Source organism: Triticum aestivum, chromosome 1B (genome assembly GCF_018294505.1).
Source record: "Triticum aestivum cultivar Chinese Spring chromosome 1B, IWGSC CS RefSeq v2.1, whole genome shotgun sequence".
NCBI classification, from domain to species: domain Eukaryota; kingdom Viridiplantae; phylum Streptophyta; class Magnoliopsida; order Poales; family Poaceae; genus Triticum; species Triticum aestivum.
In genome coordinates, this window is record NC_057795.1 from 34,550,414 (window position 1) to 34,563,506 (window position 13,093).

The 13,093-nt window shown below is 43.7% G+C and overlaps 1 protein-coding gene across 1 annotated transcript; it reads right to left on the reverse strand.

Moving 5' to 3' along the window:
* Window positions 1-7,466: 7,466 nt before the first annotated feature.
* On the reverse strand, window positions 7,467-12,874 carry LOC123085768 (type I inositol polyphosphate 5-phosphatase 8). The gene is made up of 10 exons (XM_044507472.1): window positions 12,701-12,874; window positions 11,915-11,994; window positions 11,673-11,766; window positions 11,446-11,529; window positions 11,082-11,178; window positions 10,574-10,690; window positions 9,492-9,978; window positions 9,125-9,354; window positions 8,733-9,038; window positions 7,467-8,324 (listed from the first exon to the last, which is right to left on the reverse strand). Exons 2-10 carry the CDS (start codon window positions 11,942-11,944, stop codon window positions 7,997-7,999), a joined length of 1,773 nt encoding a protein of 590 aa, XP_044363407.1. The 5' UTR covers window positions 11,945-11,994; window positions 12,701-12,874; the 3' UTR covers window positions 7,467-7,996.
* Window positions 12,875-13,093: the final 219 nt, after the last annotated feature.

Genomic DNA, 13,093 nt, shown 5'->3' on the forward strand with positions numbered 1-13,093 from the left:
TGGGAAACAACTAAATTTCTCTGTGTCATGCTACTACTACATGAACTACCGAATCCATAACCAAGTCTACACACAAGAGTTCAGGGTTGAATAGAGTTGTTCCGTCCACATAGTTCGAAATTAAGGTTTTGTGTATACAAAGTTTCTGTATTGTTGGCTTGCCATATTCTTCGGTGGTTACCTGCCCAAGCAACAAGCACGAATTGTGGAAGAAGAGAATAAAATTACTAGAGATTATATGTGTTCGAAATCAAATGCTAGCCCTGTAAATATCAATGAAAAAAATAGCACGCTACAGCAAAATAGCGGCGACCTTAAAATATGCTATTAGCGTGCTATATCGCGCTATAGCGTGCTATTAGCGAGACGTTGTACACCGATATATTTAGCGAGACAATTCTCAATACGCTATAGCGTGCTATTAGCGACGCTATAGCGCGCTATTTTTTTCAGTGGTAAATATTAGTCTAACAAGTCATATTCTGATGCACCAAGGTTATTGGTTTATCACTTACTTCAAATTGATGTTTTAGTGATGTATAAAAGTCAATATGACTTTGTTAATCAAGTTGATCAAATTTCTTCTTTTTATTGCACCTTCTTTCTCTGAACCATTTTGATCCTTTTGTTCGTGAAGAACATAACTAACGTAGTTTAACTATCAGGTCTTCAGTATAAACCAGCAAGGAAGAAATGTTCTTCAAGTCTCAAGCATTGTTGGGTTCTGCGGTGAGAATATCTTTTACACTGAGGTAAGGACATAACTAGACATGTACAACAAATTTGCAATCATTATCAGTGTTCTGCCTAGCTCATGGTGCCATAAGCTGCTTCCATTATCTTTCAATGAATTTTTCAAAATCTAGCTTTGGTACTGATGCTTTTGCATTCTCACTTGTATTTACTTAACTAAAAGCTACCAACTGAGATACATCATTTCCAAGTTTTTTTCGTATCTACCAGCTTTTGGCTATCTTGGGTGGTGGGAATGACGCTGGAGGGTTCTCAGTTTAATGCCAAGTATTATGACAGCAAGATGGTATAGCTGCAGTAAGTTACCTCTCTGCCGCTTTTTATCTTGGTCATAAGAAGCTTTCTTTCTTGTTCGATGATACCATGTACTTTGTGTAATGATTGCAATATTCATGAACCAAGCTCATACAAACCAAATACCTTTGCAAATCAATTGTTGACATGAACTTTGGGGTTTTTTCACTTCATATGTTGAAGTGCCTACGAATATTGTTGAGATAAACCTCTAAGAGAACCTTACGCTTGTTGTATAAAAACTCCCACCCTTACAAGCTACTTACCAATTTAATTTTTGATCATCTTACAAATCCAACACTTCCATAAATTAACTATTGGTAGGGTGTGAATTTAGTATGACTCAGTTAGCAAAGCGGGTCTCGCCTGCAGTGGATATGATAAAAAAATCCAGAGCCCGAGGAAGAGAAATAAACCAATATGGTTATTTCTATGATGAAAGGTATGAGAAGTCAGCTTTATTTAAATATGAAACATACGCAAATTATTCAGAAATCGTATCATGAGAAGCCCTCACTTAAACCCAATGAAACGTTGCTGGTTTTTAGCCAAATGTTGAAATGTGGCCAAGCTATGTGATTTATTTATGCTTGGAGGCAATCATAATGACATAGACTTACTGTTCCCGTTTTTAGTTTACCTTTATGTTTAATATGCCCTGTTAGGAAAATGGTACCGAAGGTAGAATATGACATTCAGGTAAATGTACATTTTTTCTTCATTTTCTTTAATTACTAAATTTGTCTCGGGTCATCCTTAGGCAATCATTTCTTTGATCATACATATCAACAGTCCCCAAGTTGCTACTCCAATATTTATTCAAATTTGGGGCATTTGATGTCAGAGTACTGCTTGCTTGGACAACGATGTAGTTTATGATGGACTTTGGATAGCAACTTTCGTTCCAAGATTCTGGAGATCTCTTTCCTCTTGATTGAAGTTTGGTGGGGATGTCGTCCAAATTCCAAGACTCCTGTTGAAAAGAGGTTGAGTAACATGATGACATTTCTGCCACCGGATGCACTATTTTAGAACCCAGTGTGGGTTTGGTCATCTGTCACCCATTCTTTTGAATATTGGCTTCCCAAAACCCATGTAACTATATAATTTGGTATAAAACATCAATGCTCGATAAACAGTTGTTTCCTTACAGCAATGAGGTAATATGTGATAGTACTAAGTAATGTGCTATCGTGAGCAACTATGCTAGATGCCGGTGTCGGTTCACAACATTCATTTCGTTGGGAGCTATATTTGGAGGGTCAACTTGGTGAACCTACGGGAATTATTTTATTTACTCACTCTGTAAAGTAATATAAGATCGTCCAGCTTATGCATCTATTTATGACCTAATTTAGGAGCATACCAGATCTTTGCTCATGCCACCTTATATTTATATTAATTCCTATCATTACATGGACAAATTGACGGGCGCGGCAACGCGCGCCGTCAATGATCTAGTTACGTGTCAAGAGTAGACGTACAACTAGATCAGACAAATGACTGTTGAAGGTACGCGCATCACGTTGATAAAATAATTGACATATGTCCAACCCAGCAAACAACAACACAGAAACCAAAACTGAGAGAGAACCGGTGAAAACTTGTGTTGAGAACAACAGAGGAATATAGGTTTTTTGTTTTTTCTTTATTCCTCTTTTGTTCAGCCTACGTTAGAACAAAAAACTAACGTAAATAACAACACTGACGCTCACATACACACATAGGCTCATCACTATGAGCACTCGCACGCATACTACCTCCATGAGAACCTCCGAGAGACTGAGTCGGTACATCGTCTTAAGATTGGCGAAGTCGCTCGCAGGAGGCCCCCGCCTCCGCGTCGCCTAACCTAGGCAACACGGACGGCGACTGATCTACCTCACCTTCGACCCCGTCGCCTGCTCCTCCCCCTCGCCGCCGCCGAAGGCCAGCGCCGGGCAAAGCCTATGCGGTGGCGGCGGCGGCGAGGCCTCACTCTGCTCTGGCGATGTGATGGCCGTTTGTGGCTCCCTCCACAGATTGGATCGGCCCGAGACGAAGCCCCGGCGTCGACCGTCAGATCTGTGGATGGCGGCACGTCCAGCGGTGGGAGAGGGTGCGCCAGCGGCGGCCATCGGATCTGTGTATGGATGCGATCCAGTGTACTGCTTCCTTGCGTTGTACATGGACGTGATCCAGCCGCCAGCTCCCGGGGACTGCGTCTGCCGGCGCCTCGAGCAAGGATGCACTAAGCTGCCACAGAGCCCGCACTAGGACGCGCTAGCCTATCGTCTAGATCCGGCCTAATTAACCATGCGGGCATCGGCTGATCTCTCGTCGAGCTGCAGTTCAGGCTATGCAGGGTTCTCTTGGGCGAGGTGGTAGACGGTGTCACGGTGGTGGTGAGCCTTACCGTCGATGGTTGTCCTTGTGGTGACCACCCCGACATGCAACAACAGACTTGCTATGGAGTGTGGTGGCCATCGGAAGGTCTTTGTGAGGGTTTCTCTCTCCAGATCCGGTGGTTAACTTCGGCGGCGAGCTGCAAACTATAGACTATGGCTTGACGCAAAGGGATGGTTGTGCGGTGGTTGCGGTCTCACATCGCATGTAGTTGCTGGGATCGTGGAAAAGTGGTGGCGACAACACATAACTGACATCAATGGTGGTGCTTCTCGAGCTCCGGGGCAAAAGCCTAGGTCTGACCCCGGTTGGTTATACCTGGCAATGATGATGCTTTTACATCGTTGCCTTCTTGAAGGCATTGCTCGGATATACTCGGTCTAATTCTTCAGGGTGAAAACCTAGACTCTGACTTTGAGTGGTTGAATCCGGTGACGATGAAGCTTGAGCTCGTTCCTTCTTGAAGGCGTTGCCGTTGAAGAATCTCGTCATTCCTGTGATGTCATGAGATGGACGGTGCGGATATGGTCATTGATGTAGTTTGCTAATGACGGATCTGATCCTTTGTGTTTCTTTTTTCCTCGCCTACGTATAGCTTTGGTATTATTTGACTTTGCTATTTGTCGGCGTGTTTTTGTGTGTGTGCGTTGGTGTTGGCTGTGTGCATCCTAGCTATGTAGAGGCCGGGTGTGTGCTCATTATGTTTTGTATTATCTTAATGCTCCATTTTGAGCTAATAAAGTCCACCCTTCATCGAAAAAAGATTGGCAAAGTCGCCCCAAATGTATTCATAGTCGATGGGAACGTCTGCCCTCACTAAACATACATCACCGGGAGGTCTGAAATAAATCCAAAAAAATATGACCACCAATGTCAAGTCTAGAACCCTAATAGTCTAAGGATTAGTGTGTGTGCGGCTCAAACCACAGATTGGTTCCCACGTTCCCTCCCATTTATCCCAACGCTCTCCATTCTAACAAGAAAAAAAACATAACGTAACACCGTGTAGCCCAAACAAATAGAGCAAGCCCAACAAACAAAAGAACCCAGCCACAGGAAAGGGCGCAACATGGGACGTCCTATCTGCCGCATTTTGTGGCAGAATGTCGAGCCTTCACATAGGATGGTCCCTCAACTGGGCCGGTCCATGCAGGCAGCGAGTGCTGTAAAAAAGGAACGGAAAACGCAGTACATCGAATAGGATTTGAGGTGGCGACCGCACCCCTATAGACAGAGGTACCTAACCACTACGCCTGATTCCTTTTTGTGATAAAGAGGCAATTCAAACACTTTAGAACTGGTCACATCGGCTTATCGGATTATTTTCCTTTTTTCGATATTTTTTTTTAAATTCCAAATATATATTTTAAACATTTCGAATATTTTTGACAGAATAGACACGAATTGTAAGAAAATGTTACCAATTTTTGGAATTTGTAACCAAATTTTAAAAACCGGAACAAATTTGAAGTTGTGGACAAATATTCAAACACAGGAACATTTTTTCAACAATTACAATCAAATTTGATAAAACGAACAAATTTTAGAAAATGTGAACAATTTTTTGAATTGTGATTTTCTTTTACAAAATCTGCATTTTTTTAATTTTTGAACACTTATATTTTTTTAAATTCCTGCACATTTTCGTAGACAAGAATATATTTTTTTTCATATGAAAAAAAATGAAATTGCAGACAATGTATTTGAAAAACGTGAAACATTTTTTGAAGTGGCAAACAAATTATGAAATTCCGAACAAAATTGAAAACCACGAACTTTTTTTGAACTTTTCAACTTTTGAACAAATATTTGAAAATGGAAGGTTTGATGAAATTACGAAAAAAAATTGAAACTGTGAACATTTTTTTTCATATGTGAAGAAATATTTTAAAATGGAACATTTCATGAAATTACGAACGAAAATTGAAACCGCGAACATTTATTGAATTTGTGAACAAATATTTGAAATTGGAACTTCATGAAATATCTAATAATAGTTTGAAACCACGAATATGTTTTAAAATTCCTGAACACTTTTTCAAACTCAAACATTTTGCAATTTCAGACCAAAGTTTGCAACCGCAAACATTTTTTGTAATTCTGGAAGTTTCTTTTGAAAATATAAACATTTTCGAAATTTGTGAACATATTTTGAAATACAGTAACATTATTTCAAATTCTAAACATTTTTTTATTTTCGGAACATATTTTAAAACAACGAAATAAGAAAGAAACGAAAATGAAAGAAAACAGCAAAATACTCTAGAAGGGAACATAGACCTGTTGGAAGGTTCGCAAAGCCAGAAAACCGGGCTGGGAAACTCTAGAACGTTCCCAAAACAGGATACGCTGCAACACGTTAAATGGGCCGACAATTTGATACAGTGTGCGTCAAATAGGATATTCCCGCCCCTATGTCTCGCTTCCGATGTCTCGCTACAAGGCAAGCCTCGCGTTAGGGAAGCTTCAGATGGGCCGGCCTGCGGGGAGGCTACAACCTACTTTTTCTCTCTTCTTTATATAATTTATTTTTTCCTTTTTACTTTATTTTGGTATTTCTGTTTGTACTTTAATATATTCTAAATACATATCACAAAAAAATTCAATAAAATACATTTCAAAATTTTTGACCAAGCATTTAAAAAATGTTAAATCTCTATAGAGAAATCGTTTACCACGTATACGAAAAATGTATAAGAAAAATAGACATGTATTTGAAAAATGCTAATCAAGTATTTGAATCATTTAAAAAAGTAATTGAAAAATATTAATCAAGCATTTGAAAATGTCAAACGTGTATAGTAAAATTGTTGATCATGTACTTAAAAGTTGATGAAAAGTTTTGATCCGGTATAAAAAAATATTAATCATACATTTCAAAAAACGTTGAAAAAGTAATTAAAAATGTTAACCAGGCATGTGGGATTGTGAATGTTTATAGAAAAAATGATGACCATGTATTTAAAAATGATCAAATTTGTTTACCATGTATATAAAAATGTTAATCAAGGATTTGAAAGTATATTGAATAAGTATTTCAAAAATGTTAATCAAGTATTGGAAAAATGTTAAATGTGCACCGAAAAATGTTGACCATGTATTTAAAAAACTAATGAAATTTTTTGATCATGTATATAAAAATGTTAATAAAGGATTATAGAAAATGTGGAATAAGTATTTAAAAATGTTGATCAAACATTTGGAAAATATTAAATATGTATAGAAAAAATGTTGCCCATGTATTGAAAAAGTTTAAACTTGTATTTGAGAAATGTTATTCAAGCATTTAAAATAATGTTAAAAATGTATCAAAAATACGTTGACCTTGTGTTCGAAATATGTTCATCTTGTATTTGAAAAATGTTAATCATGCATTTAAAAAATGTTTAAAATTTGTATAGAAAAAATGTTGATGACATGTACAAAAATGTTTAATTCGTACAGAAAATGGTGTTGGAAGTTTAGCACATCGGAAAATGTATCAGAAAAGTTTAGCAACAAAAACTGCTTACATGAGGTTCTAAGCATATTAAAAATGTTTAATTCATATTGGAAAAATATATTGGAAGTTTAGCACATAGGAAAAATGTATTATGCAAGCTTGGCACATCAGAACAATGTATTACGAAAGTTTAGCAACAAAGATGTATTAGAACCTACACATTGGGGACTTTAGTTGCTAAACTTTTGAATGTGCTTAGCAGCTCATGTAAGCAACAGTGCATTGGAAGAGGCTTAATGCCAGATATAGCTGCCGCGCACGGGAAATGGGGCACACGCAGCCAGGTCAGCTGCAAAAAACAGTACCAATAGCACAAATCTTGCACTTTTGATCTAATGGTAGAAGACTTAAATGTGACAAAGTTAGTAACTCTCTTCTACTTCCTCCGTTATGATGTTTAGGAACGGAGGGAGTAGAAGAGAATTAGCAAATCCGAAAAAGACATCCTAAAAGATGAATTTATTCAGCATAAACCGGAAGAACACGTTTACCTGGAATGCATCCTGCATGCCACAGAAATTCTGCAACAACGTCAATGAACAACCCATCTCCTTATATATAGTTATAGTGTATGAACCGAAGAAAATTTTGAGATTACAGTTTGTCTTAGTAACTATGTCCAGAACAAAAACGAGAGAGAAACGAAGACTGGGGTTCCTAATTTCCTATTCTATACTCCTGGGCTACATGCATACTGTAAGTTTAGACATGAAGGAAAATTTACTACTCTACTAAGAAGATGAAGATTCCTCTGAAGGAGGCAAGGCATCCACCCTGAAAAGCTTGCGCGTTCCCTAGAAGAATGTCCCGTTCTTCTCCTGTCAGAGTTTTAAAATTTGCTGCTAGCTCCGTACGTGGCCAAATGGCAAACAATCATGACATGAGCACGTAAGCCACCTGCCTGCCGGTGGCGGTGCACGCACGCACCACGGGTAGGCTCGCTCTCGGCCGGCCGGGCTCGCCTCTGTTTCAGCGAAAGCCGGGCGGCACGCGTGCGCCGCCATGGCCGCCTTTTGAGGTTGCTGTCCTTGTCTGTCGATGGTCACCTGTAGGTACGACGTGTCAGAATCTGGAGGACTGGAGGCAGCGGCAGTCCCGCGGCGGCACGAGCCTCTCGACGAGCATCTCCTCCGCCTCGATAACCGCGCCGCCGCGCGTCGCTGCCTCGCGCGCCGTCGTCGCCGTCGTGGCCCTGCTGCCGGGTGGTCGCCTCCTGCCTTGCCGGCAGCACGTCTTGGCGGCGGCCGGCAGGCTGCGGGCAGCGTCGTCGGCGTGGTGCAGGCGGATGGAGAAGAGGGAGTTGACGGGGCGGTGGTCGGAGAAGCGCGACTCCCCGCGCTCGTACCACGCCTGCTCCACGCCCTCGCCGCGCCACAGGATGCGGTCGCACCTGCAACACCACCACCAGATAAATTAATCAATCAGCGACTGGCTGAAGGAATTAATTACCAGGCTAACAGTAGATTAATTAGCGCTGGATCATGGCGACAGTAGACTAGCTTGGCGCGACAAGGACTGGTCACCATGGAGTCTACGCTACCCTGGCTAGCCTCACTAATTAATTCAAATCTGAGCTAATCGCAGAGCATGTGCCTAGGCTCAAATCATGCAGATGCAGTGTGCAGTGAGTGCTCCGCCATGATCTTCTCATCTCTCGCATGAGCACGCGCCATGCCATGTGAGACCTCTGAATCTCTGATTGATTAGTTCCTAACAGAACTGACGCTCGCATGATCCTTGTGTCAGATGCAATTTTTAGCGCTGTCAAATGTTTAGTTACGGAGTAACAATTACGTACCATGCCGGCGTGCGCTTCTTCTTCTCCCGCGACGGCCTGCCGGCGGCGGCGGAGGAGCTCAGGGCGGCCATGGCGTATGTGTCGGACTCGGCCAGGTACTTGTACGTCGGCGGGAACCGGATCTCGCCTTCCTCCCACCCGCCGCCGAACACGCGCCCGGCCCGCTGCTCCGCGCGCAGCTGGTCCCGCTCCAGCAGCGCCCGCCACTCGTTCCGCTCCAGCAGCCCCCGGGTCTCGCCATCGCCCCCGCCGCCGCCGCCCGTCGACGACAGCCGGTAGTTCAGGTCGCCGAGCCAGATGACCTTGCTGCCGTTCCAAAACGACAGCGTCAGAAGCAGAGTCCACCCCGTTCAAAAAATCAGAGGAAGATGTGGCTTCGGTGTCGTACGTACTCGTGCTCCAAGATGGTCTCCGGCGACGACGGTGCCGACGCCGGCAGTCTGGAGAACCGGTGGGGCCGCGGGAACCTCGTGCGCTTGAGGATCTCCGCGACGTCGCTGTTCCGGCGCACCTCGTCGCCGTCCTTCTCGCCGGACGCCAGGTGCGTGCACACGAAGCACAGGCTCGTCGACGCCACCGCCGAGCTGCCACCTTGCAGCGTCAGGCTGATCGAGATGGACCCCTAACACATATTCATAAACATTTCAGCGACAATTCATTTGAATAAAGTGCCACAAATTAATGTGCTACTGTAGTAAAAAAAAATATCCTACTACAATCTGAAAGGAATTTGCAACAGTTATTTTGAGATAAATTTACCTTGTTTCCCATGTACCCCATGATGCCCCTACCAACACAGGAGACCCTGAGGCCGGTGACACGTGGCATGACGTCCGCCCGGATCCACACGCAGAGGAAGATGCCCACCATCTGTTTGCTCGCTGCTAGGCGGTACCCGTGCCTCGCCCTTTCTTGCAACATCATCGCAAACTCGTTCACCTCCTCCTCGCTGCTCGACTCTGGGTTTGACGTGGAAGACTCACTATCCTCCTCCTCCTCCTCCTCAAGCTCTGATACTGCATCGTCCATCACCGGTATGTCCGAGAAGATGACCTTGGTCTTCTGGCTACATTCAAGGGTCGCCTCCTCGGCAGCGGTGCACCGGTGACCGTGGTGATAATTGTTGCTTCTCTCCAAGGAGGAAGGGTTCAAGGCTTGGCCAATAAGGTCGAGCCACTTGGAAGCGGGGACCCTGTCCTCCGCCCCGAGAACATTCCCAGCGTTCAGCGGCACTATTTCCTGGAAGCTGCGACATGACAAATTAACTTTGTTAAACTTCAGAATCGCTCCTATATACTCCATCATTATGTCACCGTTCCACACAACATCATGGCTTTGTTTATGGTGATCGAGGCGGTAAATTAAGCTGTCAACTTCTGCTCCTCTCATTTTAAATTTGTATTACTACATCAATTTGGGATTTGAGGGGTGATGGGATAACAAATCATGATTAGGTGCATAAGTCCAAACACTGAAACCCATGACAAAAATGTATAGGTAAACTACTCACTCCTATGCAAGTAAGGTAAGGTACACGACGTCCTGTCATGATTCTGGCCGGCATATGGGTTTGCACTCTGCGCTGAAATCCACACAAAGTTCACTCATACAAATTCCTGTGAGTGAGTGTATTCACTCAACAGTACTCCTGTGAGTGAGTAGCAATTCTAACTAGTACACACTTTCCAAGTAACCCAATGTGTACATGCATCATTACACTATATTAGTTCCATTAGTCATACCTGAAGATTATGTTGTCCTATGAAACTAGAGATAAAAAAGCGAGTTCAACGCACTGCCAAAAAACAATAGATCAACACGAGTAGTATGCAGATACGTACCCGAGAACATAGATGTGGGGAGGTGAGGAAGAGTCATGTTGGTCGAGGAGCCATTCGGAGAGGTCGAGCCCTTGGTGCGGCGCTCTCCCGCCCACGTTCCACGTCCCCACCAGCACCCTGTATTGTACACATATTAATACATAAATACAGTTAATTACCGTATGGTATAAACTATCCAGAAATGAATTAACGTGGTTTAATCAATCGTTCACTAAGCGCAACTCCATCGCCTCAACTCAACCCCATCTGCTTAGTAGATATTCTGACTTTCTCTAAATATGCTACTAGTACTAGTGTGTTTTTTCCTTAAATCAATAATAGAAAAAGATGCCCAGACTTTGAGCGAACAGCCTGTATTTTGTTCCACTATAGGTATGTAGCTCTTGTTCCATATGCACATGATGCACGCAGATTTATATGCGTTGACAAGCGACATGATAAGAAAAGAAAAATTGAAGTGCAGAGACATTGACGCATCAAGATGAGGGCTTGTGTGTGAGTCACTGACCTGAGCTCCTTGGGAGGCTGCCACGACGAGCTCTGCCCATGCCGTAGGGGAGGCATCAGATTCTCGCGGCCCTCCTCCACCAACCACCCCGCTTCACCTACGCACGCACAAACAAACATACAAACAAGATACTATTTCAGAGCAGTTTAATTCATTCAGCTCCATTACAAAACTGTTCCATCTCGTGTGATGAAACAGTTGCTGCTATATGTGTGTGTGTGTCTCTTTTGATGGTTTTATCCGGGGACAAAGATGTACAGAGCTGTTTGTTGTTGCTGTTTGTTGTTGCTGTTGTTGCAACTAACAGCACCAGCAGTTGCTTGGGAGTTGCTGTGACAGTAAAAGTTTGTTAAGTGGTCCGTACCTGACAGATCTCGCCGGCTGCCATCCCTGTCCGAGCAGCTCTTGCGCCTCCCCTGCTCCTGCCCTCTGATGCCAAACCTATCACCTGGTCGATTAAACCACATGCAGAAATCAGTTGCTGTGGTAACTAACCGTCGGAGAATTATCCTGCTGGAGGTTTATTAATTGGCTGGAAAAACTATACTAGTAACAGAAATTGTTGTCTCTTGATCGATCATGGCGACTTACCGGTGCAGTCTGAATGGAACGACGGCTGTGCGCTGCTCTTGAGGCTCAGCCATCTCCTCACCGCCGTCCTCGTCCTCCTCGGCCACGACGACGACTGGTCAAGCAAACAACCAAACGAAAAATTAGCCGGTCTCTGTAAGCTTGTCGTAGAACCAACTTACTTTGTAATCTATACAAGAAAGAAGAATTTGAAAGAGAATAGATGATCCTGAATCCGTAGATTGATTCGAAACCATACTAACCTTTGGGATTCTGGCATTGTCCGTCGTCATGATTCGATCTGCCGACCAATCTCCTGGATGCTCTGTCCGCGTCCGTCAATCTGTAAAGAGATGATATATACGTGATGAGGGACTGACTGCTCCAAGTCGGAATCGAATCGAATACAACAGCTCTGATTCTTGGCTCTTTAACTAGGTGTAAAGAATGTCGCAAAAGCGTTAAATCTCAAGCCGCACCAGTAGTACTGATTAATAATCTATTTAAAAATGTAGCCATGTAGGGGAGGGAGGGGGGAGGTGCTATTAAACTACTGGTGCTAAACTAAACTAGTCCAGTAATACAGCTTAGCAGCTGCCCTGCTGGAGCTGGAGGATGAAGAGTAAAGTAAACGAGAGCTCAAGCAGAGCAGACCAGACCGGGGAAGAAGAATAAAGCAAAACCAACCAAGTGGAGGCCTGGATGGACGATGTCAATCTGATACTACTCTACTAAATAAATTTATCATGTTTGGCCGTTCTGGTTCAGAAATCATCAGGCAAGCAAGCAGATGGAGCACATGCATCGACGGCCGGTTCAAGCCACCGACCGGCACACATTGATCCCAAAATCCATCCAAATGGTGGAGGAAGCAAATATGCAAGAACCGGAAAGACGCCCATTTTCTCGACCTTAATCTATACTCTCCTAAATTCGTAAGAGCATCCCAAGAAAAGTACTCCTAGAAAACTGCAAACTATTCATGAAAGCAGGGCAAAGCTGGGCAAGAAATCAATGAAGGATCGAAGCGGGAGCTCAGGAGCGGTTACCTTGACTTGATCGAGCAATCTGCCGCGGGAGGGGAAGGAAGGGAATGGAGTTGACGTGCCGCGCTCGCGAGAGAGAGAGAGATGGAGGGAGAGGGGAGAGGTGGGCGGTTTGCTGGGATATTATAACGGAGCGGCAGGGAGGGAGGAGGAAGAAGAGGTGTGGGAGGTGGGGGACGAAGCGTGGGAGTGGGGGGTGCGCCCCGGCCGTGCTGCCTTTATAGGTGCGCACTGCCATGTGGGTCATGGGTTGAAAAACGCTGGTCGCCACCCCTGTCTCTCTGCCTGTGGGCCCACACCACCTAGATGATGTAGTATGTAGCCTTTGTTCGTTGCATTTCCAAAATTGATTCCTACATTTTGGCGTCTCAGGTTTTCCTTGTAGTACTAAATAAC